The sequence below is a fragment of the Oncorhynchus kisutch genome, linkage group LG18, assembly GCF_002021735.2.
Source record: "Oncorhynchus kisutch isolate 150728-3 linkage group LG18, Okis_V2, whole genome shotgun sequence".
Lineage (NCBI taxonomy): Eukaryota > Metazoa > Chordata > Actinopteri > Salmoniformes > Salmonidae > Oncorhynchus > Oncorhynchus kisutch.
Window position 1 is genome coordinate 68122941 of NC_034191.2, and position 21194 is coordinate 68144134.

The following is a 21194-nucleotide window of genomic DNA, read 5'->3' on the forward strand; positions in this document are numbered from 1 at the left end:
CTTACTTACAATGACGGCCTACCCCTGCCAAACCCAAACAACGCTGGGCCAATTTTGCACCGCCCAATGGGACTCCCAATCACAGCCGTTTGTGATACAGCCAGGAATCGAACAAAGGTCTGTAGTGACACCTTTAGCACTGGGATGCAGTGCCTTAGACCGCTGCGCTACTCGGGAGCCCTATATACTGCTAGTGCCAGTACCAAGTCGATGTGCAGGGTATGAGGTAATTGAGATAGCTATGTACTGTATATATACAGTGCCTTCAGAAAGTATTCAGACCCCTTGACTTTTCACATTTTGTTAGGTTACAGCCTTATGCTAAAATGGATTAAATCATTTTTTCCCCTTACTGGGTGTCCTTTGTCAAACTCCAAGCGGGCTGTCATGTGCCTTTTACTGAGGAGTGGCTTCTGTCTGGCTACTCTACCATAAAGGCCTGATTGGTGGAGTGCTGCATAGATGGTTGTCCTTCTGGAAGGTTCTCCCATCTCCACAGAGGCACTCTAGAGCTCTGTCAGAGTGACCATCGGGTTCTTGGTCACCTCCCAGACCAAGGCCATTCTCCCCCGATTGCTTGGCTGGGCGGCCAGCTCTAGGACGAGTCTTGGTTGTTCGAAACTTCTTCCATTTAAGAATGATGGAGACCACTGTGTTCTTGGGGACCTTCAATGCTGCAGAAATGTTTTGGTACCCTTCCCCAGATCTGTGCCTCGACACAATCCTGTCTCGGAGCTCTATGGACAATTCCTTCGACCTCATGGCTTGGTTTTTGCTCTGACATGCACTGTCAACTATAGGACTGTCATGGTTTTCTTCATCTGAAGGAGAGGTGGACCAAAGCGCAGCGTGGTGGTTATTCATATTCTTTAATTTATAAAGAAACTACACATGAGATAACTAACAAAACAACAAATGTGAGAAAACCTAAAACAGTCCCATCTGGTGCAAACACAAAGAAAGGAACAATCACCCACAAACACACAGTGAAACCCAGGCTACCTAAGTATGATTCTCAATCAGAGACAACTAATGACACCTGCCTCTGATTGAGAACCATACTAGGCCGAAACATAGAAATACCCAAATTATAGAAAAACAAACAGACTGCCCACCCAACTCACGCCCTGACCATACTAACTAAATACAGAACACAGGAAATAAAGGTCAGAACGTGACAGTACCCCCCCCCCAAAGGTGCGGACTCCGGCCGCAAAACCTTGACCTATAGGGGAGGGTCTGGGTGGGCATCTGTCCGCGGTGGCGGCTCTGGCGCAGGACGCGGACCCCACTTCACCATTGTCTTAGTCCGCCTTATTGTCCGCCTCCGTGGCTTTCTCACCATGGCCACCCCTCTCAATGACCCCACTGGACAGAGGGGCAGCTCGGGACAGAGGGGCAGCTCTGGACAGAGGGGCGGAAGCTCTGGACAGAGGGGCAGAAGCTCTGGACAGAGGGGCAGAAGCTCTGGACAGAGGGGCAGAAGCTCTGGCGCCTCTGGGCTGAGGGGCTCTGGCGCCTCAGACTCCGGCAGCGGCGCCGGACAGGCGGGAGACTCCGGCAGCGGCGCCGGACAGGCGGGAGACTCCGGCAGCGGCGCCGGACAGGCGGGAGACTCCGGCAGCGGCGCCGGACAGGCGGGAGACTCCGGCAGCGCTGGAGAGGAGGGAGCCCCTGTAAGGATGGGCCGGAGAGACAGCCTGGTGCGGGGGGCTGCCACCGGAGGGCTGGTGCGTGGAGGTGGTGACGGATAGACCGGGCCGTGCAGGCGCACTGGAGCTCTTGAGCACCGAGCCTGCCCAACCTTACCCGGTTGAATGGTCCCGGTCGCCCTGCCAGTGCGGCGAGGTGGAATAGCCCGCACTGGGCTATGTAGGCGAACCGGGGACACCGTGCGCAAGGTTGGTGCCATGTAAGCCGGCCCAAGGAGACGCACTGGAGACCAGATGCGTAGAGCCGGCTTCATGGCACTTGGCTCGATGCCCACTCTAGCCCGGCCGATACGCGGAGCTGGAATGTACCGCACCGGGCTGTGCACCCGCACTGGGGACACCGTGCGCTCCACCGCATAACACGGTGCCTGCCCGGTCTCTCTTGCCCCCCGGTAACCACAGGGAGTTTGCACAGGTCTCCTACCTGGCATAGCCATACTCCCTGTGAGCCCCCCCCCCCCCAAGACATTTTTGGGGCTGACTCTCGGGCTTCCATCCGCTCTGCCGTGCTAGTTCCTCATAATGCCGCCTCTCTGCTTTTGCTGCCTCCAGCTCGGCCTTGGGGCGGCAATATTCTCCTGGCTCTGCCCAGGGTCCTTTACCGTCTAGAATCTCCTCCCAAGTCCATCTCTCCAAATAGTGCAGCCTCTCCCACTGCTGCTGCTGCTGCTCCTGCTGCTGCTGCTGCTGCTGCTGCTGCTGCTCCTGCTGCTGCTCCTGCTGCTGCTGCTCCTGCTGCTGCTGCTCCTGCTGCTGCTGCTCCTGCTGCTGCTGCTGCTGCTGCTCCTGCTGCTGCTGCTCCTGCTGCTGCTGCTGCTCCTGCTGCTGCTGCTGCTCCTGCTCCTGCTGCTGCTCCTGCTGCTGCTCCTGCTGCTGCTCCTGCTGCTGCTGCTGCTTTTGCCGTTGCCCGTTACCACGCCGCTTGGTCCTTGGTGGGTGGGTGATTCTGTAATGGTTTTCTTCATCTGAAGGAGAGGTGGACCAAAGCGCAGCGTGGTGGTTATTCATATTCTTTAATTTATAAAGAAACTACACATGAGATAACTAACAAAACAACAAATGTGAGCAAACCTAAAACAGTCCCATCTGGTGCAAACACAAAGACAGGAACAATCACCCACAAACACACAGTGAAACCCAGGCTACTTAAGTATGATTCTCAATCAGAGACAACTAATGACACCTGCCTCTGATTGAGAACCATACTAGGCCGAAACATAGAAATACCCAAATTATAGAAAAACAAACATAGACTGCCCACCCAACTCACGCCCTGACCATACTAACTAAATACAGAACACAGGAAATAAAGGTCAGAACGTGACAGTACCCCCCCCCCAAAGGTGCGGACTCCGGCCGCAAAACCTTGACCTATAGGGGAGGGTCTGGGTGGGCATCTGTCCGCGGTGGCGGCTCTGGCGCAGGACGCGGACCCCACTTCACCATTGTCTTAGTCCGCCTTATTGTCCGCCTCCGTGGCTTTCTCACCATGGCCACCCCTCTCAATGACCCCACTGGACAGAGGGGCAGCTCGGGACAGAGGGGCAGCTCTGGACAGAGGGGCGGAAGCTCTGGACAGAGGGGCAGAAGCTCTGGACAGAGGGGCAGAAGCTCTGGACAGAGGGGCAGAAGCTCTGGCGCCTCTGGGCTGAGGGGCTCTGGCGCCTCAGACTCCGGCAGCGGCGCCGGACAGGCGGGAGACTCCGGCAGCGGCGCCGGACAGGCGGGAGACTCCGGCAGCGGCGCCGGACAGGCGGGAGACTCCGGCAGCGGCGCCGGACAGGCGGGAGACTCCGGCAGCGGCGCCGGACAGGCGGGAGACTCCGGCAGCGGCGCCGGACAGGCGGGAGACTCCGGCAGCGGCGCCGGACAGGCGGGAGACTCCGGCAGCGGCGCCGGACAGGCGGGAGACTCCGGCAGCGCTGGAGAGGAGGGAGCCCCTGTAAGGATGGGCCGGAGAGACAGCCTGGTGCGGGGGGCTGCCACCGGAGGGCTGGTGCGTGGAGGTGGTGACGGATAGACCGGGCCGTGCAGGCGCACTGGAGCTCTTGAGCACCGAGCCTGCCCAACCTTACCCGGTTGAATGGTCCCGGTCGCCCTGCCAGTGCGGCGAGGTGGAATAGCCCGCACTGGGCTATGTAGGCGAACCGGGGACACCGTGCGCAAGGTTGGTGCCATGTAAGCCGGCCCAAGGAGACGCACTGGAGACCAGATGCGTAGAGCCGGCTTCATGGCACTTGGCTCGATGCCCACTCTAGCCCGGCCGATACGCGGAGCTGGAATGTACCGCACCGGGCTGTGCACCCGCACTGGGGACACCGTGCGCTCCACCGCATAACACGGTGCCTGCCCGGTCTCTCTTGCCCCCCGGTAACCACAGGGAGTTTGCACAGGTCTCCTACCTGGCATAGCCATACTCCCTGTGAGCCCCCCCCCCCCAAGACATTTTTGGGGCTGACTCTCGGGCTTCCATCCGCTCTGCCGTGCTAGTTCCTCATAATGCCGCCTCTCTGCTTTTGCTGCCTCCAGCTCGGCCTTGGGGCGGCAATATTCTCCTGGCTCTGCCCAGGGTCCTTTACCGTCTAGAATCTCCTCCCAAGTCCATCTCTCCAAATAGTGCAGCCTCTCCCACTGCTGCTGCTGCTGCTCCTGCTGCTGCTGCTGCTGCTGCTGCTGCTGCTGCTGCTGCTCCTGCTGCTCCTGCTGCTGCTGCTGCTGCTGCTCCTGCTGCTGCTGCTCCTGCTGCTGCTGCTGCTCCTGCTGCTGCTGCTGCTCCTGCTCCTGCTGCTGCTCCTGCTGCTGCTCCTGCTGCTGCTCCTGCTGCTGCTGCTGCTTTTGCCGTTGCCCGTTACCACGCCGCTTGGTCCTTGGTGGGTGGGTGATTCTGTAATGGTTTTCTTCATCTGAAGGAGAGGTGGACCAAAGCGCAGCGTGGTGGTTATTCATATTCTTTAATTTATAAAGAAACTACACATGAGATAACTAACAAAACAACAAATGTGAGCAAACCTAAAACAGTCCCATCTGGTGCAAACACAAAGACAGGAACAATCACCCACAAACACACAGTGAAACCCAGGCTACTTAAGTATGATTCTCAATCAGAGACAACTAATGACACCTGCCTCTGATTGAGAACCATACTAGGCCGAAACATAGAAATACCCAAATTATAGAAAAACAAACATAGACTGCCCACCCAACTCACGCCCTGACCATACTAACTAAATACAGAACACAGGAAATAAAGGTCAGAACGTGACAAGGACCTTATATAGACAAGGATGATCTCAAGGATGATCAATGGAAACAGGATGCACCTCATAGCAAAGAGTCTGAATACTTATGTAAATACGTTTTTTCTGTTTTTCATATATTTATTTTTTGCAAAAATGTCTAAAAACCTGTTTTTGTTTTGTCATTATGGGGTATTGTGTGTAGATTGCTGAGATTTTTCTTTTATTTAATACATTTTAGTATAAGGCTGTAACGTAATAAAATGTGGAACAAGTCAAGGAGTCTGAATACTTTCCCGAAGGCACTGTAGGTAGGGCTAAAGTGACTAGGCTACAGGATAGATAAAAGACAGTTGCAGCAGCATATGTGGTGAGTCTGAAAGTGTGCGTGTGTGTGTGTGTGTGTGTGTGTGTGTGTGTGTGTGTGTGGCATCAGTATGCATGTGTGTGCATGTTATGTGTGTGTGGGTGTATATGTGTGTAGGGGTGTCAGTCTATGTGTGACTGTGGGGGTAGAGTCCAGTGTGTCTGCATAAAGTCAGAGCAAGAGAGTTATTTAAAAAAAAGGGTCATTGCAGGCAGCCCGGAGAGGGGGAGAGTGGGAGGAAGGGAGAAAGTAATCACCCTTCCGGTTCAACAGAATGTCTGCTCTAATGACCACATTTCCTCTCCTACCTGTTCCTGTTACAATACAAGCAGTTTAAAAAAATCGAGATGGAGTGAGCATGATGCAACCAACTGCTAAGAAATCATGGTGTTGTGGTGATAGAGCAAGAACAGCCAACACAGGGCTTGAACTGGCAACCTTGCTACTATAGGACAAGCTCATGAGGTCCAGACCTCTGGGTGGAGGCTGTAGTGCCCTCACATTGAGGGTTGCTACAGTTAGACTGAGTGCCATAGTGCCAATGTAACATTCTCTAGCAGAAGACTTTGGCTCTGTTTCAATCTGATAATGACATAATGGACCTGCCTGCCTGCCAGGACAGGATTCTAGTGTGCTGTTATGATATTACTCCAGCAGTCTACAGCACTGCTTTACAATCCTTTCTAGGTCTAAGCTCCATGCTATTGTGACCCTCCTGCTCGAACATGTCAGGACAGTTAGGTGGGAAGATTAGGTGGAGGACAATTGTTAGGGAATTCAGCCTCCCTCTTTCTCTCTTTCAACTCAAATAAATTGAAATGAGCTTTATTGGCATAAATGGGTATTGGGTACGACTGTTGTCAAGGCAATGCAATTAAAATTTTCCAATAGGTTAATTGTTACTTTCAATTATCTCTCTCTCCACACTCCCTTTCCCTCTCTATGTCAGTCTGTCTGTTTGTGAAGGATAGGAGGCAGTAGGTGAGAGTGTGGTACATTTTTTTTAACCTTCAGCATCACTCTGTCAAAAGGAAATATAGTACTCTTTCTAACACAGATATCTACTTATAGTACCAGTCAAAGGTATGGACAAACCTATTCATTCAAGGGTTTTTCAATATTTTTACTATTTTCTACATTGTAGAATAATAGTGAAGACATCAAAACAATGAAATAACACATATGCAGACCTTTGGCATTCTAGTTGTCAATTTGTTGAGGTAATCTGAAGAGATTTCACCCCATGCTTCCTGAAGCACCTCTCACAAATTGGATTGGCTTGATGGGCACTTCTTACGTACCATATGCTCAAGCTGCTCCCACAACAGCTCAATAGGTAGCCTAGTGGTTAGAGTGTTGGGCCAGTAACTGAAAGGTTTCTAGATCAAAGCAGACAAAGTCTAAATCTGTTGTTCTGTCCATGAACAAGGCAGTTAACCCACTGTTCCCTGGTAGGCTGTCATTGTAAATAAGAATTTGTTCTTAAATGACTTATCTAGCTAAATAAAAAATTGGGGTGAGATCCAATGACTGTGCTGGCCACTCCATTATAGACAGAATACCAGCTGACTGCTTCTTCCCTAAATAGTTCTTGCATAGTTTGTTGTCATTATCCTATTGTAGGAGGAAATTGGCTCCAATTAAGCTCGGGTCCACAGGGTATGGCATGACGTTGCAAAATGGAGTATTAGCCTTCCTTCTTCAAGATCCCTTTTACCCAGTACAAATCTCCCACTTTACCACCACCAAAGCACCCCCAGACCATCACATTGCCTCCACAATGCTTGACAGATGGCATCTTTTCATTTTTTCTGCATCTCACGAATGTTCTTCTTTGTGATCCGAACACCTCAAACTTAGATTAGTCTGTCCATAACCCTTTTTTTTCCCAATCTTCCTCTGTCCAGTGTCTGTGTTCTTTTGCCCATCTTAATCTTTTATTTTTATTGGCCAGTCTGAGATATGGCTTTTTCTTTGCAACTCTGCCTAATTGGCCAGCATCCTGGAGTCGCCTCTTCACTGTTGATGTTGAGACTGGTGTTTTTTAATGAAGCTGCCAGTTGAGGGCTTCTGAGGGGTCTGTTTCTCAAACTAGACACTCCTCTTTCTATTCTGGTTAGAGCCCGTTTGCGCTGTTCTGTGAAGGGAGTAGTACACAGCGTTGTAGGAGATCTTCAGTTTCTTGGCAATTTCTCGCATTGGAATAGCCTACATTTCTCAGAGCAAGAATAGATTGATGAGTTCCAGAAGAAAGGTCTTTGTTTCTGGCCAATTTGAGCCTGTAATCGAACCCACAAATGCTGATGCTCCAGATACTCAACTAGTCTAAAGAAGGCCAGTTTTATTGCTTCTTTAATCAGAACAGTTTTCAGCTGTGCTAACATAATTGCAAAAGGGTTTTCTAATGATTAATTAACCTTTTAAAAACGATGAACTTGGATTAGCTAACACAACATGCCATTGGAAGACCGGAGTGATGGTTGCTGATAATGGGCCTCTGTATGCCTATATAGATATTCCATAAAAAAATATGCAGTTTCCAGCTATAATAGTCATTGACAACATTAACAATGTCTCCACCGTATGTCTGATCAATTTGATGTTATTTTAATGGAGATATTTAATGAAGATATTTCTTGCTTTTCTTTTTTAAACAAGGACACTTCTAAGTGACCCCAAACTTTTGAATGGTAGTATATACATATATACAGTTGAAGTCGGAAGTTTACATACAGTTAGGTTGGAGTCATTAAAACTAGTTTTTCAACCACTCCACAAATTCCTTGTTAACCAACTATAGTTTCGGCAAGTCGGTTAGGACATCTACTTTGTGCATGGCACAAGTAATTTTTCCAACAATTGTTTACAGACAGATTATTTCACTTAAAATTCACTGTATCACAATTCCAGTGGGTCAGAAGTTTACATAGACTACGTTGACTGTGCCTTTAAACAGCTTGGAAAATTCCTGAAAATTATGTTATGGCTTTAGAAGCTTCTGATAGGCTAATTGACATCATTTGAGTCAATTGGAGGTGTACCTGTGGATGTATTTCAAGGCCTACCTTCAAACTCAGTGCCTCTTTGCTTGACATCATAGGAAAATGAAAAGAAATCTGCCAAGACATCAGAAAAACAATTGTGGACCTCCACAAGTCTGGTTCATCCTTGGGAGCAATTTCCAAACGCCCGAAGGTACCACATTCATCTGTACAAACAATAGTAAGCAAGTATAAACACCATGGGACCACGCAGCCGTCATACCGCTCAGGAAGGAGATGCGTTCTGTCTCCTAGAGATGAACGTACTTTGGTGTAAAAAGTGCAAATCAATCCCAGAACAACAGCAAAGGGCCTTGTGAAGATGCTGGAGAAAACAGGTACAAAAGTATCTACATCCACAGTAAAATGAGTCTGATATCGACATAACCTGAAAGGCCGCTCAGCAAGGAAGAAGCCACTGCTCCAAAACCGCCATAAGAAAGCCAGACTATGGTTTGCAACTGCATATGGGGACAAAGATCATACTTTTTGGAGAAATATCCTCTGGTCTGATGAAACAAAAATAGAACTGTTTGGCCATAATGACCATTGTTATGTTTGGAGGAAAAAGGGGGAGGCTTGCAAGCTGAAGAACACCATCCCAGCCGTGAAGCACGGGGGTGGCATCATCATGTTGTGTGGGTGCTTTGCTGCAGGAGGGGCTGTTGCACTTCACAAAATAGATGGCATCATGAGGTAGTAAAATGATGTGTATATATTGAAGCAACATCTCAAGACATCGACAGGAGGTTAAAACTTGGTCGCCAATGGGTCTTCCAAATGGACAATGACCCCAAGCATACTTCCAAAGTTGTGGCAAAATGGCTTAAGGACAACAAAGTCAAGGTATTGGAGTGGCCATCAAAATGCCCTGACCTCCATCCTATAGAAAATTTGTGGGCAGAACCAGAAACAAAAGCATGTGTGAGCAAGGAGGCCTACAAACCTGACTCAGTTACATCAGCTCTGTAAGGAGGAATGGGCCAAAATTCACCCAACTTATTGTGGGAAGCTTGTGGAAGGCTACCCAAAACATTTGACCCAAGTTAAACAATTTCAAGGCAATAATACCAAATACTAATTGAGTGTATGTACACTTCTGTCCCACTGGGAATGTAATGAAAGAAATGAAAGCTGAAAGAAATTATTTTCTCTACTATTGTTCTGACATTTCACATTCTTAAAATATATTGGTGATCCTAACTGACCTAAGACAGGGGATTTTTACTAGAATTAAATGTCAGAAATTGTGAAAAACTGAGTTGAAATGTATTTGACTAAGGTATATGTAAACTTCCGACTTCAACTGTATATACACAGTACCAGTCAAAAGTTTGGACTACTCATTCAAGGGTTTTTCTATAATTGTACTATTGTCTACATTGTAGAGTAATAGTGAAGACATCAAAACTATGAAATAACACATATGGAATCATGTTGTAACCAAAAAAGTGTTCAACAAATCAAAATATATTTTATATTTGAGATTCTTCCAAGTAGCCACCCTTTGCCTTGGTGACAGCTTTGCACACAATCTTTTGACTGGTGCTGTATATTTCAGGATGTTGTGTATCCCCGGACATAATCTGAATTTATGTACATATTGCAGTTTTGAAAACATATAGCTTTTCCAAAAAGAGTGGTCTCTTGGCACACAAGTTTAGTCCCAGGACAGGGTAAGTTAAGCCGCCTACAAATTTCTGTACTGAATTAAATATGACCACTACCTTTATAAAACCATGTCTATCTTTATTTCCCAAACACAATTCAACACACCTCGACCTATTATTCCGCGCTGTTGTTTCCGATGTTTATTTTGTTTTTATTTTGGGATATATGTCAACACCAGCTACCAGCTAGCTAGCTAGGTTGCAATGGAGCCCACATCGCCTGGAATTGTCACGTCGTGTATGTAGGTGGCAGGGAAGTCAAGCGCAGGAGAATCAAACTTGGTATAACTGGAGTATTTTAATAACTCAAAACAAAAACTCCAAAACCAAAGTCCATAATAAAATGTGGGTACAAGAAACCCGTTGCACACCAATCCATAAAACATGAACATAACAATAAACAATCTCTGACAAGGACATGAGGGGAAACAGAGGGTTAAATACACAACATATAATGAATGGGATTGGATTGGAACCAGGTGTGTAAGAAGACCAGACAAAACCAATGGAAAATTAAACATAGATCAATGATGGCTAGAAGACCGGTGACGTCGATCGCCGAGCACCGCCCGAACAAGGAGAGGCATCGACTTCGGCAGAAGTCGTGACAGGAATAGCAAACTAACTTTTCCAGCGATGTCGAAGCTGTGTTTATTACATTCTTATCCGGAACAATATTGACAATGCAACAATTGTTTGCTTGCAGAGGTTTACAGGAATGAGGTAGCTATCCTTAGCAAGCACATTTCAATTCTGCATGAACTTATGGGGAAAACGCAAATTGGAACTTTCTCATTCTTAACTCCTGTGACTGGACGCCGTTCCGGCCTGATGAATGTATACCCGCCTTGTCATCTGTCCCTACACGAATGGCCTTTGCTACCTGGAACTTGCATGCAGAGGAAGTCGTCTCCATCTTCTTGTCCTCCTCCATCTTGTAGTGGAGTGGACGGAGAACAGCAAGAGGATTGTTCCAATTAGTGTTGGTCCCATGTCACAAGTCGTGGAAACCGAAGGCAGTGGCATGCTGCTAAGAGGACTGGAGTGTCTGCAAGAGGTTCGGAGCAGATTGACATAAGGAATAGCTTCTCGTTCTGGTGTCTGATCTACCTGTGGCTTCATCGCCGGGATTGCCTGTGTCTGCAACGGCTGTGCTGACTCCAACTATGCTGACTCCAGCAGAGACTTCGTCGTTGAGTTCGGCTCCTTTCCCTCTCTCTGGATCTGACAGGGCACTGCCTGCTGTGGGAGGTCTGGACCTATCACCGGGAGCAGTGGGCGTATGCTAACCTGCTTCTTTTGGGCCTGTAAAAGGTTCAACAAATGATATGAGGGGTAGTAATGGGCGGATAGTAGTACTACGGATGTAGTGATCACAATATAGTAGCCATATCTAGGAAAACCAAAGTCCCAAAAACTGGGCCTAATATAGTTTATAAAAGGTCATACAATAAGTTTTGTAGCTATTCCTATGTTGTTGATGTAAAGAATATGTGTTGGTCTGTGGTGTGTAATGAGGAGCAAACAGACGCTGCACTTGACACATTTATGAAATTGCTTATTCCAGTTACATTAAGAAAATGACTGCAAATTGTTAAATCCTCGTAGATTGATGAGGAATTAAAAAATGGTATGGTTGCGAGGGATGAGGCAAAATGGCAAATAAGTCTGGCTGCACAACTGATTGGCAAATGTACTGCAAATGGAGAAATCATGAGACTAAACTCAATAAAAAGCAGATGAACCTACACTATGAAACAAAGAAATTACATAAAGAATGATAGTAAAAAGCTTTGGAGCACTTTAAATGAAATTTTGGGCAAAAAGGCAAACTCAGCTCCATCATTCATTGAGTCAGATGGCTCATTCATCACAAAACCCACTGATATTGCCATTTACTTTAATGATTATTTAATTGGCAAGATTATCAAACTTAGGCATGACATGCCAGCAACAAACGCTGGAAAATTACTGAGGATAATAGCGGACAATATTGCCACTCCTATTTGCCACATCTTCAATCTAAGCCTACTAGAAAGTATGTGCCCTCAGGCCTGGAGGGAAGCAAAAGTAATTACGCTACCCAAGAATAGGAAAGCCCCCTTTTTGGCTCAAATAGCCGACCAATCAGCCTGTTACCGACCCTTAGTAAGCACCAATGACTGATGATTGGCTGAGAAAAATTGATGATAAAAAGATTCTGGCAACTGTTATGTTAGAATTCAGTGCGGCTTTTGACATTATCGATCATGGTCTGCTGATGGAAAAACATATGTGTTATGGCTTTATACCCCCTGCAATATTGTGGACAAGGAGTTACCTGTCTAACAGAACACAGAAGGTGTTCTTTAATGGAAGCCTCTCCAACATAATCCAGGTAGAATCAGGAATTATCCAGGACAGCTGTCTAGGCCCCTTACTTTTTTTCAATCTTTACTAATGACATGCCACTGGCCTTGAGTAAAGCCAGTGTGTCTATGTATGCGGATGACTCAACACTATCCACGTCAGCTACTACAGTGAGTGAAATCACTGCAACACTTAAAGAGCTGCAGTTAGTTTCAGAATGGGTGGCAAGGAACAAGTTATTCCTAAATAAAAAAAAATAAAAAAAATAAAAGCATTGTATTTGGTTGTAGCGTCATACCCAAGAAGACTCAATGCTGTAATCGCTGTCGAAGGTTCTTCAACAAAGTACTGGGTAAAGGCTCTGAATACTTAAAAAAATTATATTTAATAACTAGGCAAGTCAGTTAAGAACTAATTCTTATTTTCACTGTCGGCCTACCAAAAGGCAAAAGGCCTCCTGCAGGGACGGGGACTGAGATAAAAAAAAAATATATATATATAATAATATAATTAATTAATATAATTAATTTTATATATATATATATATATATATATATATATATATATATATATATATATATATATATATATATATATATATAAATTTAATTGGACAAAACACACGACAAGAGACAACACAGCACTACATAAAGAGAGACCTAAGACAACATTTACATAAATGTGATATTAAAGTTTTTTTTATATATATATATAAATTAGCAAAAATGTCTAAAAACCTGTTTTTTCTTTGTAATTATGGGGTATTGTGTGTAAATTGATAAGGAATAAGACTAACGTAACAACATTTTGAGGTCAAAGGTGTCTGAATACTTTCAGAAGGCAGTGTATTTTTGAGGCCATTTAGATGCTGCTATCTGGTGGCAGAAGAAGAGAATGACACTTTCACATAAAAAGGCAAGAGACCTTTATCAAAGACAGTACAGTGTGAAGATAGGCAGAAACTGCCTCTGCGATAGAAATCCCCGAGAACACTTGTAGGCGATGTCATGGCTACGTTGGCTAGTTAAACTCATGCTTAGAAACACGTCGGCGGGTGTAATGGTCGTGTCATGCCGAAATGCGAACGTCAAATCAGGCATTCCTTAAAGTTGTTTTTGACGAACATGAAAACGTGACAGTTTGCGATGTTGCGTCTCTGGGTTTAGAAACTCTGTGCCTTCATGCTACGGGTGAGTAGACGTTCAAGCCCAGCACTGATTGTCACTCCTTATTAATTACATATATCGACTTTGTGGTTGTCCCTTCAAACGTATTCAATTATTCCTGACGAAACATTTGTCAAGTTCTCCATCTTGTTGTAGTTGACTCTGAATAGTTTTACTAGTATAAACTACAGTTCCCATGAGAGCTACGCGTCTCTTTACGCAATCCTGAGGATTTCTTATCAGCTTTTACGTAATGCAGCTAACTTTCGAAAGCAAAAGCCGGGAGCAAACATCAAAATAAAAGCCACCTCAGACTGCAATCCACAACATATAGGCCTATTTTGAAAGGTATAATATTGATAACAGATGCTCTTGTATCTGATTTTATATTGTAGGCCTACTGGACTCTAATGGGCTTGTTGAACAAAAATACTTGGAATCCATTAAAAAAAAATCATAACAGGACTTTTATTCTGACACCACTATTAATCCTCATTCTTGGCTACGTTTCTGGTTTACCCCCAATGTTAAACCGACCTCTACCAACCACGGGGATACAGAAAAAAACGAGTTACCGTGAATTCAATTCACATCTCTTTTATCGGGTGAACGTACCCCGGTGACAGTCCGTTTTCCCTGCAGTTATGAGGCTCCGCTGGTCCGGGGGCGTGCTGCTGTCGGTGGCGGCTGCCTACTACGTCTATACTCCGTTACCGAGTGCGGTGAGCGAGCCCTGGAAGCTCATTCTGCTGGACGCGCTGTTCCGGAGCTTCATACATGCGGTAGGACTGACTGGTAATGACTTGAAAATAGAATAGAACGTATTAGTTAAGGCAGGTGTTTTGCTGTAAATAGTATTGAATAATATAATTAGTCGGTTCATGACATTAGTGCAGTGAACTGGTTAGCCTATGAGTCCCATCAGGTCATACAGCCCACAGGACAGTCAAATAACCTATCGTACCTTGACAGTCCATTAAGGGCACCAATCAGGGGCGTCATGCACCCCAAAAATCTGTGGTGGCACAAAGTATGTAAGGGATGTGGTCTGGGGAATACATTTGAGAATTGAACATTTTTCAAACACCTGAGACAGCTTTCCCCTGCAATCTTGAGCCATAATAAATATGCTTAATTCTATGTAAAAACAATCGGTCTATTTCTATATATATATATATATTTTTTACCCCATTTCTCCTCAATTTAGTTAAGACCTTGTCTCATTGCTGCAACTCCCCAACAGTCTTGGGAGAGGCGACGGTCGAGACATGCGTCCTCTGAAACATTTTAAATGTTTTATTTCACCTTTATTTAACCAGGTAGGCTAGTTGAGAACAAGTTCTCATTTGCAACTGCGACCTGGCCAAGATAAAGTGTAGCAATTCGACACATACTACAACACATGACCCGCCAAAACACGCTGCTTCTTAACACTGCTCACTTAATCTGGAAGTCAGCCGCACCAATGTGTCGGAGGAAACAAAGTTCGACCCTCCCCTAACCCAAACGTCGCTGGGCCAATTGTGTGCCACCCTATGGGGTCCCAGGCTGTAGTGGTGAACCCCAGGCTGTAGTGGCGCCTTAGCACTGCGCCACGTGGGAGGCCAATACAACTATATTTCATCATATCTAAGCATACCTCTTGAGCTATCTGTATACTGCTGACTAGTGGTTCTTTTTTTAAACAAACTAAATATGCTTCTCTGCATCTCTGCTAATATCTGGGTCTTATTCAGTACATTGCTTTTCTAAACTCTACCAACATTGCCAGCAGGCATGCCAGCTAAGATAGATGGACAAGCTAGCTTGTCTAACTTGATTGATAGCCTGAAATGGCTTCTTGGTAGCTAGTTATGAGGTTGGGAGATAGGTTCCCAATCTGGGCTAGTTAAACCCAGCTTCAAATAATTGCTAAGTGGCTAGTAGTGTCACAGAGAAAAAGTAAAACAAATGATGTATCTGTGGGGGCACGTACCCCTGTGCCCCCTATGGGCATGACACCTCTGGTAATAGTGTTTTGGGTTGGAGAATAGTAGCATGACATTATAGGCCTTTACTTGACCAGACTGTCTGAACTTTGAACCTCTATCATTGGCCAGCTACAATAAGGACATACACACAGGCCTTGTGTGGTGATAAGTTGAGTACACTGCATTCTTTTCCAGAAACTGCATTCTTTTCCAGAAAGTAGCCTGGCCTTGTGCAACAGTGGTCAACAACAGTAAGGATCTGATGAAATAGAGAGTGGGGAGTGGCTGAGAGTCATCAACACGCCTTAACCTGTGTCTCTACCTAACCTGAACTACCAGTCCAAACACCTACCTAGCTTATTAGTAATACTGTAGAAGATTACACACACTGATCACACTGAGACCTGCAGTACCAGTCCCCACACCCTATACAGTATATCTGGATGGCTGGTTGTAGTTTTTACATCCCATCACTGTGTGCAGATATTAAACTGAGCGTGTGTGTGTGTTCCAGGGTGATGCGGCGCAAGCTCTAGGGTTGTGTCACAGTGTCCATATGTTGAACTCTGTGGTGTCTCGGTTGGAGGTGATTGAGCCATGGTCTAGTCCTACTGTACGTGTCACTGACTCTGCCTTGGGGGGCGTACCCGCACGAGTGTTCCAGCCAGTTGGAGGAGGAGCCAAGCTCAGGAGGGGAGTGCTTTACTTCCATGGTGGGGGATGGGCCCTTGGCAGCGGACGTAAGTGTGTGTGTGCTAGAGTGTCTTTTTAAACATTCCATATGTGTTTATGCACAAAATGTTCTGCATTTGTATGTATGTGTAGGAATGAGATCTTATGACCTGCTGTGTAGGAGGATGGCTGAAGAGCTGGATACAGTCGTTGTGTCGGTTGAGTGAGTATCAGAATAATACTTAAAAAATATATCTACATAAATCATATGGGAACCGAACTGGAAACCGGAAGGCTACCATTGTGCCCATGAGCAAGGCACTTATACTAACTTAACTTATGGTGTTTTAATTGTTGTTACCATAGTTACCGCTTGGCCCCTGATTCAGTGTTTCCAGACCAGTACCATGATGCTCTAGCAGCGTCCAGGGCCTTCCTGTCCCCAGAGGTCTTGCAGCACTTTGGGGTCAACCCAGCCAGGGTGGGGGTGTCTGGAGACAGCTCTGGGGGGAACCTTGCTGCAGCCGTGGCCCAGCGGGTACACACATGTAAACTTACACACATGCACACACTCACACACATAAACACACACACACTCACATTTTTTTTCTGGCCACAGATTTCTGCAGATGACAGTATGAGTGTGAAGTTCAGTATCCAGGCGTTGATCTACCCAGTCCTCCAGGCTCTAGACCTGAACACCCCGTCCTACCAACAGAACCACAACGTACCCATCCTGCACCGACACCTCATGGCCAGGTACAACACACACACACACACACACACACACACACACACACACACACACGCCTGTTACTAACCTTCCTTTCGCTCTCTAGGTTCTGGCTGATTTACCTGGGGGCTGATCCCTCTCTCCTCCCTCATCTCCTCTCCTCCCCCTCCTCCCTCCTTCATCCCTCCATCTCTCCTTCCATCCGTTCTCATCTCAACTGGACCTCCCTGCTCGCGGCCAAACACCAAAAGCATTACCTGCCCGTTGGCATAGAGACTGGGTCGCGGGAGGTCACGGGGATAGTGCCGGGGTTGGTGGATGTGCGAGCGGCGCCGTTGCTTGCAGAACAGGGGATTCTGGGTAGAACGCCGCGAGCGTACGTGATGACGTGTGAGTTCGATGTTCTGAGGGACGATGGGTTGATGTACGCCAGGAGACTACAGGACGCGGGCGTCACGGTTACCAGTGTTCACTATGACGACGGTTTCCACGGCTGCATGGTCTTCTCCTTTTGGCCGTTTTTGTCCTCCGTTGGCCAGAGGAGTCTGGACAACTACATCCAGTGGCTAGACCACAACCTCTAGAACAGCCATACTCAACAGGCGGACCGCGGTCTGGAATCGGACCCAGAATAGGGTCGATACGGACAGTGTGTTTAAAATCTATTTTTTAAGAAATCAATCAGGCTTTTAACTTACTGCTGTTGAGTAGTTATCATGGGCAGGGGACTCGACCCCAAGGGGGCCCCCATGGATTTTGTTGAATCACTCAGGTATCATATGAACACACATAAGAAGACATGGCAAAATGTGTAGAATTGCAGGAAATTTGCTTTAAAACTGCAACAGTTTTTTTTGCCCCATGTCAAAATGTGGGGAATTACAGAAAATTTGCTTTAAAACTGCTACGTTTTGTCTCCGCCAGCAGAAGGGGTGTGAATTGTTTGAACAGTTTAGAGTTACATGCGTTGCGAAGGGCGGGTTTGTTACTACGCCGACAGATGACAATACCCATCCGGACCTTTGCCACTTAGGAAATTTGTGTGACCAGACCATCTAAAATAGTAGTCTAGACCACGACAGAACCCTATGGAACCCAAGTTATGTTGAGAATCAAAACTATAGGATCACAACCTAGAACCCAATAGGAGCACCACTAGGACTAAAATGTCCAGGCAACCAGACAACCACACCTCCCATGCCTCTTTCCTTTTGACTACCTAGCTGATCCTGTGGTTGTTCAATGTAAAGACCGTGAACTGTCAGCTGTCTATGGAAACTGATTTAAAGCTTTGAATGCTAACAGTCTGATACACTGAAAGACTGACCAACATACACATCTGTGTGGAATCTCTGGGTTGTGCAATAATATGTTGTATTTATTTATTTGACCATTCCAAGCTTAGAGAAGCAGGCAGAAGAGGGCCAAAAACAGACCTCACCACATGTTTTAACTACAGCCCCCGAGGAACAGTGTTTTACCAGGGTATAGGACCACTAAGAGAGAATCTGACACGGCATGAGACCAGACAGGCTGAAAAGTATTTTTTATAGATATTATTTTAGAAATGAAGTAACTCACTGGGCAAAAGATGAATCAACATTTTTTCCACTTAAAAAAAATGTGATGAAAACTGATTGGATTTGCAAAAAGTCATTAACCTAAGGGAATTTTGTCATTTTTTTCACACAACTTTTGACCTAAATCCAATGACATGGTGAAATTGTTTGTTGATTTCACGTTGAATTTACGTTATTGACAACTCAACCAAATGTAAATCAAACCTACACGTTGAAATGACGTCTGTGCCCAGTGTGAAGATATGTTATGTGCAGAGAGAACATTGACCATAGAACACGTGTGTTTTTTTAGTATAAGGAATATTGTCTGTTCTAAATCCATCAAAGGATCAGGTGTTTGTGTTATGTGAAGATATAAAGCCATGTGAACCAGGAATTCCAGGTATTCCAAATGGGCTTTTATTTTAGAAAGATCTGTCCTCTTTTCTCACACAATGTACGTAGCTATTGGTTTGGCGTATTATGTTGATGTGTTTTCATTTTGCCTGATATTTGTTGACCACTCGGACATTTCAATGTACTTTAGGCCTGGCCAAAGTCATACATTTAGACATATGGCTCTGGGCCTGGCTATTGACCCTGGGTGTAATACCACTACTAGACAGATGGTGACACTGTTGTGCCCTACAGATTAGAAAACCCCTTCCAAGAATCAACTGACTGTAAACTGGTAGGGAACAAAGGCCTCCGTTTGAGCTTCAAAACTGTGAAGTTTTATATTATCACTGGAGAGAATTTAAACTAATGAATATATGTACATAAAATATATATTTTATCTGATGTTGAGTCTAAATGGATCTGAAGTTTCAGTGGCGTGTATTGGTTCAGCTAACTTCCTGTTCTGAGCACAGTATTGTAATATACACTGCTCCAAAAACTAAAGGGAACACTAAAATAACACATCCAAGATCTGAATGAATTAAATATTCTTATTAAATACTTTTTTCTTTACATAGTTGAATGTGCTGACAACAAAATCACAAAATTATCAATGGAAATCAAATTGATCAACCCATGGAGGTCTGGATTTCGAGTCACACTCAAAATTAAAGTGGAAAACCACACTACAGGCTGATCCAACTTTGATGTAATGTCCTTAAAACAAGTCAAAATGAGGCTCAGTAGTGTGTGTGGCCTCCACGTACCTGTATGACCTCCCTACAACGCCTGGGCATGCTCCTGATGAGGTGGCGGATGGTCTCCTGAGGGATCTCCTCCCAGACCTGGACTAAAGCATCCGCCAACTCCTGGACAGTCTGTGGTGCAACGTGGCGTTGGTGGATGGAGCGAGACATGATGTCCCAGATGTGCTCAATTGGATTCAGGTCTGGGGAACGGGCGGGCCAGTCCATAGCATCAATGCCTTCCTCTTGCAGGAACTACTGACACACTCCAGCCACATGAGGTCTAGCATTGTCTTGCATTAGGAGGAACCCAGGGCCAACCGCACCAGCATATGGTCTCACAAGGGGTCTGAGGATCTCATCTCGGTACCTAATGGCAGTCAGGCTACCTCTGGCGAGCACATGGAGGGCTATGCGGCTCCCCAAAGAAATGCCACCCCACACCATGACTGACCCACCGCCAAACCGGTCATGCTGGAGGATGTTGCAGGCAGCAGAACATTCTCCACGGCGTTGCCAGACTGTCACGTCTGTCTCACGTGCTCAGTGTGAACCTGCTTTCATCTGTGAAGAGCACAGGGCGCCAGTGGCGAATTTGCCAATCTTGGTGTTCTCTGTCAAATGCCAAACGTCCTGCACGGTGTTGGGCTGTAAGCACAACCCCCACCTGTGGACGTCGGACCCTCATACCACCCTCATGGAGTCTGTTTCTGACCGTTTGAGCAGACACATACACATTTGTGGCCTGCTGGAGGTCATTTTGCAGGGCTCTGGCAGTGCTCCTCCTTGCACAAAGGCGGAGGTAGCGGTCCTGCTGCTGGGTTGTTGCCCTCCTACGGCCTCCTCCACGTCACCTGATGTACTGGCCTGCCTCCTGGTAGTGCCTCCATGCTCTGGACACTACGCTGACAGACACAGCAAACCTTCTTGCCACAGCTCACATTGATGTGCCATCCTGGACAAGCTGCACTACCTGAGCCACTTGTGTGGGTTGTAGACTCCGTCTCACTAGAGTGAAAGCACCGCCAGCATTCAAAGTGACCATAACATCAGCCAGGAAGCATAGGAACTGAGAAGTGGTCTGTGGTTATCACCTGCATAACCACTCCTCTATTGGGGGTGTCTTGCTAATTACCTATAATTTCCACCTGTTGTCCATTTGCACAACAGCATGTGAAATGTATTGTCAATCGGTGTTGCTTCCTAAGTGGACAGTTTGATTTCACAGAAGTGTGATTGACTTGGAGTTACATTGTGTTGTTTAAGTGTTCCCTTTATTTTTTTGAGCAGTGTACTTACAGGTGAAAAATGTTTTAATTTGATTTAACTAGGCAAGTCAGTTAAGAACAAATGCTGATTTACAATGATGGCCTACCCCAGCCAAACCGTAACCCGGACGACGCTGGGCCAATTGTGTGCTGCCCTGTGGGACTCCCAATCACGGCCGGATGTAATACAGCCTGGATTCGAACCAGGGACTGTAGTGACGCCTCTTGCACTGAGTTGCATTGCCTTAAACGGCTGCGCCACTCAGGAGGTAAAACATTTTCTTCCTGTTAAAAAGAAAAATTTTG

General features: G+C 46.1%; 1 protein-coding gene across 4 annotated transcripts; it reads left to right on the top strand.

Moving 5' to 3' along the window:
* The first annotated feature begins 13252 nt into the window (after positions 1-13252).
* Positions 13253-19276, top strand: LOC109909906 (neutral cholesterol ester hydrolase 1). Of its 4 annotated transcripts, none has more exons than XM_020508986.2 (7): positions 13288-13565; positions 14184-14323; positions 16026-16251; positions 16337-16406; positions 16550-16721; positions 16803-16942; positions 17023-19276. In XM_020508986.2, the coding sequence occupies exons 1-7, from the start codon at positions 13454-13456 to the stop codon at positions 17498-17500; spliced, it is 1338 nt and encodes a 445-aa protein (XP_020364575.1). In that variant the 5' UTR covers positions 13288-13453; the 3' UTR covers positions 17501-19276. The 4 variants fall into 4 exon arrangements, with proteins under 4 accessions (XP_020364576.1, XP_020364575.1, XP_031652439.1 ...); XM_031796579.1 differs by having other exon boundaries at positions 13292-13565; positions 14184-14336; XM_020508987.2 differs by lacking the exon at positions 14184-14323 and having other exon boundaries at positions 13253-13565.
* The last annotated feature ends 1918 nt before the right edge of the window (positions 19277-21194 follow it).

What these genes read in the sequence shown, in the direction of transcription:
- LOC109909906 (XM_020508986.2), top strand. Translation starts at nt 13,454, where the DNA reads ATGCGAACGTCAAATCAGGCATTCCTTAAAGTTGTTTTTGACGAACAT. An exon ending in TCTGTGCCTTCATGCTACGG is followed by an intron (nt 13,566 to 14,183) that starts GTGAGTAGACGT and finishes TTTTCCCTGCAG; the next exon opens with TTATGAGGCTCCGCTGGTCC. An exon ending in ACAGTCGTTGTGTCGGTTGA is followed by an intron (nt 16,407 to 16,549) that starts GTGAGTATCAGA and finishes TTGTTACCATAG; the next exon opens with TTACCGCTTGGCCCCTGATT.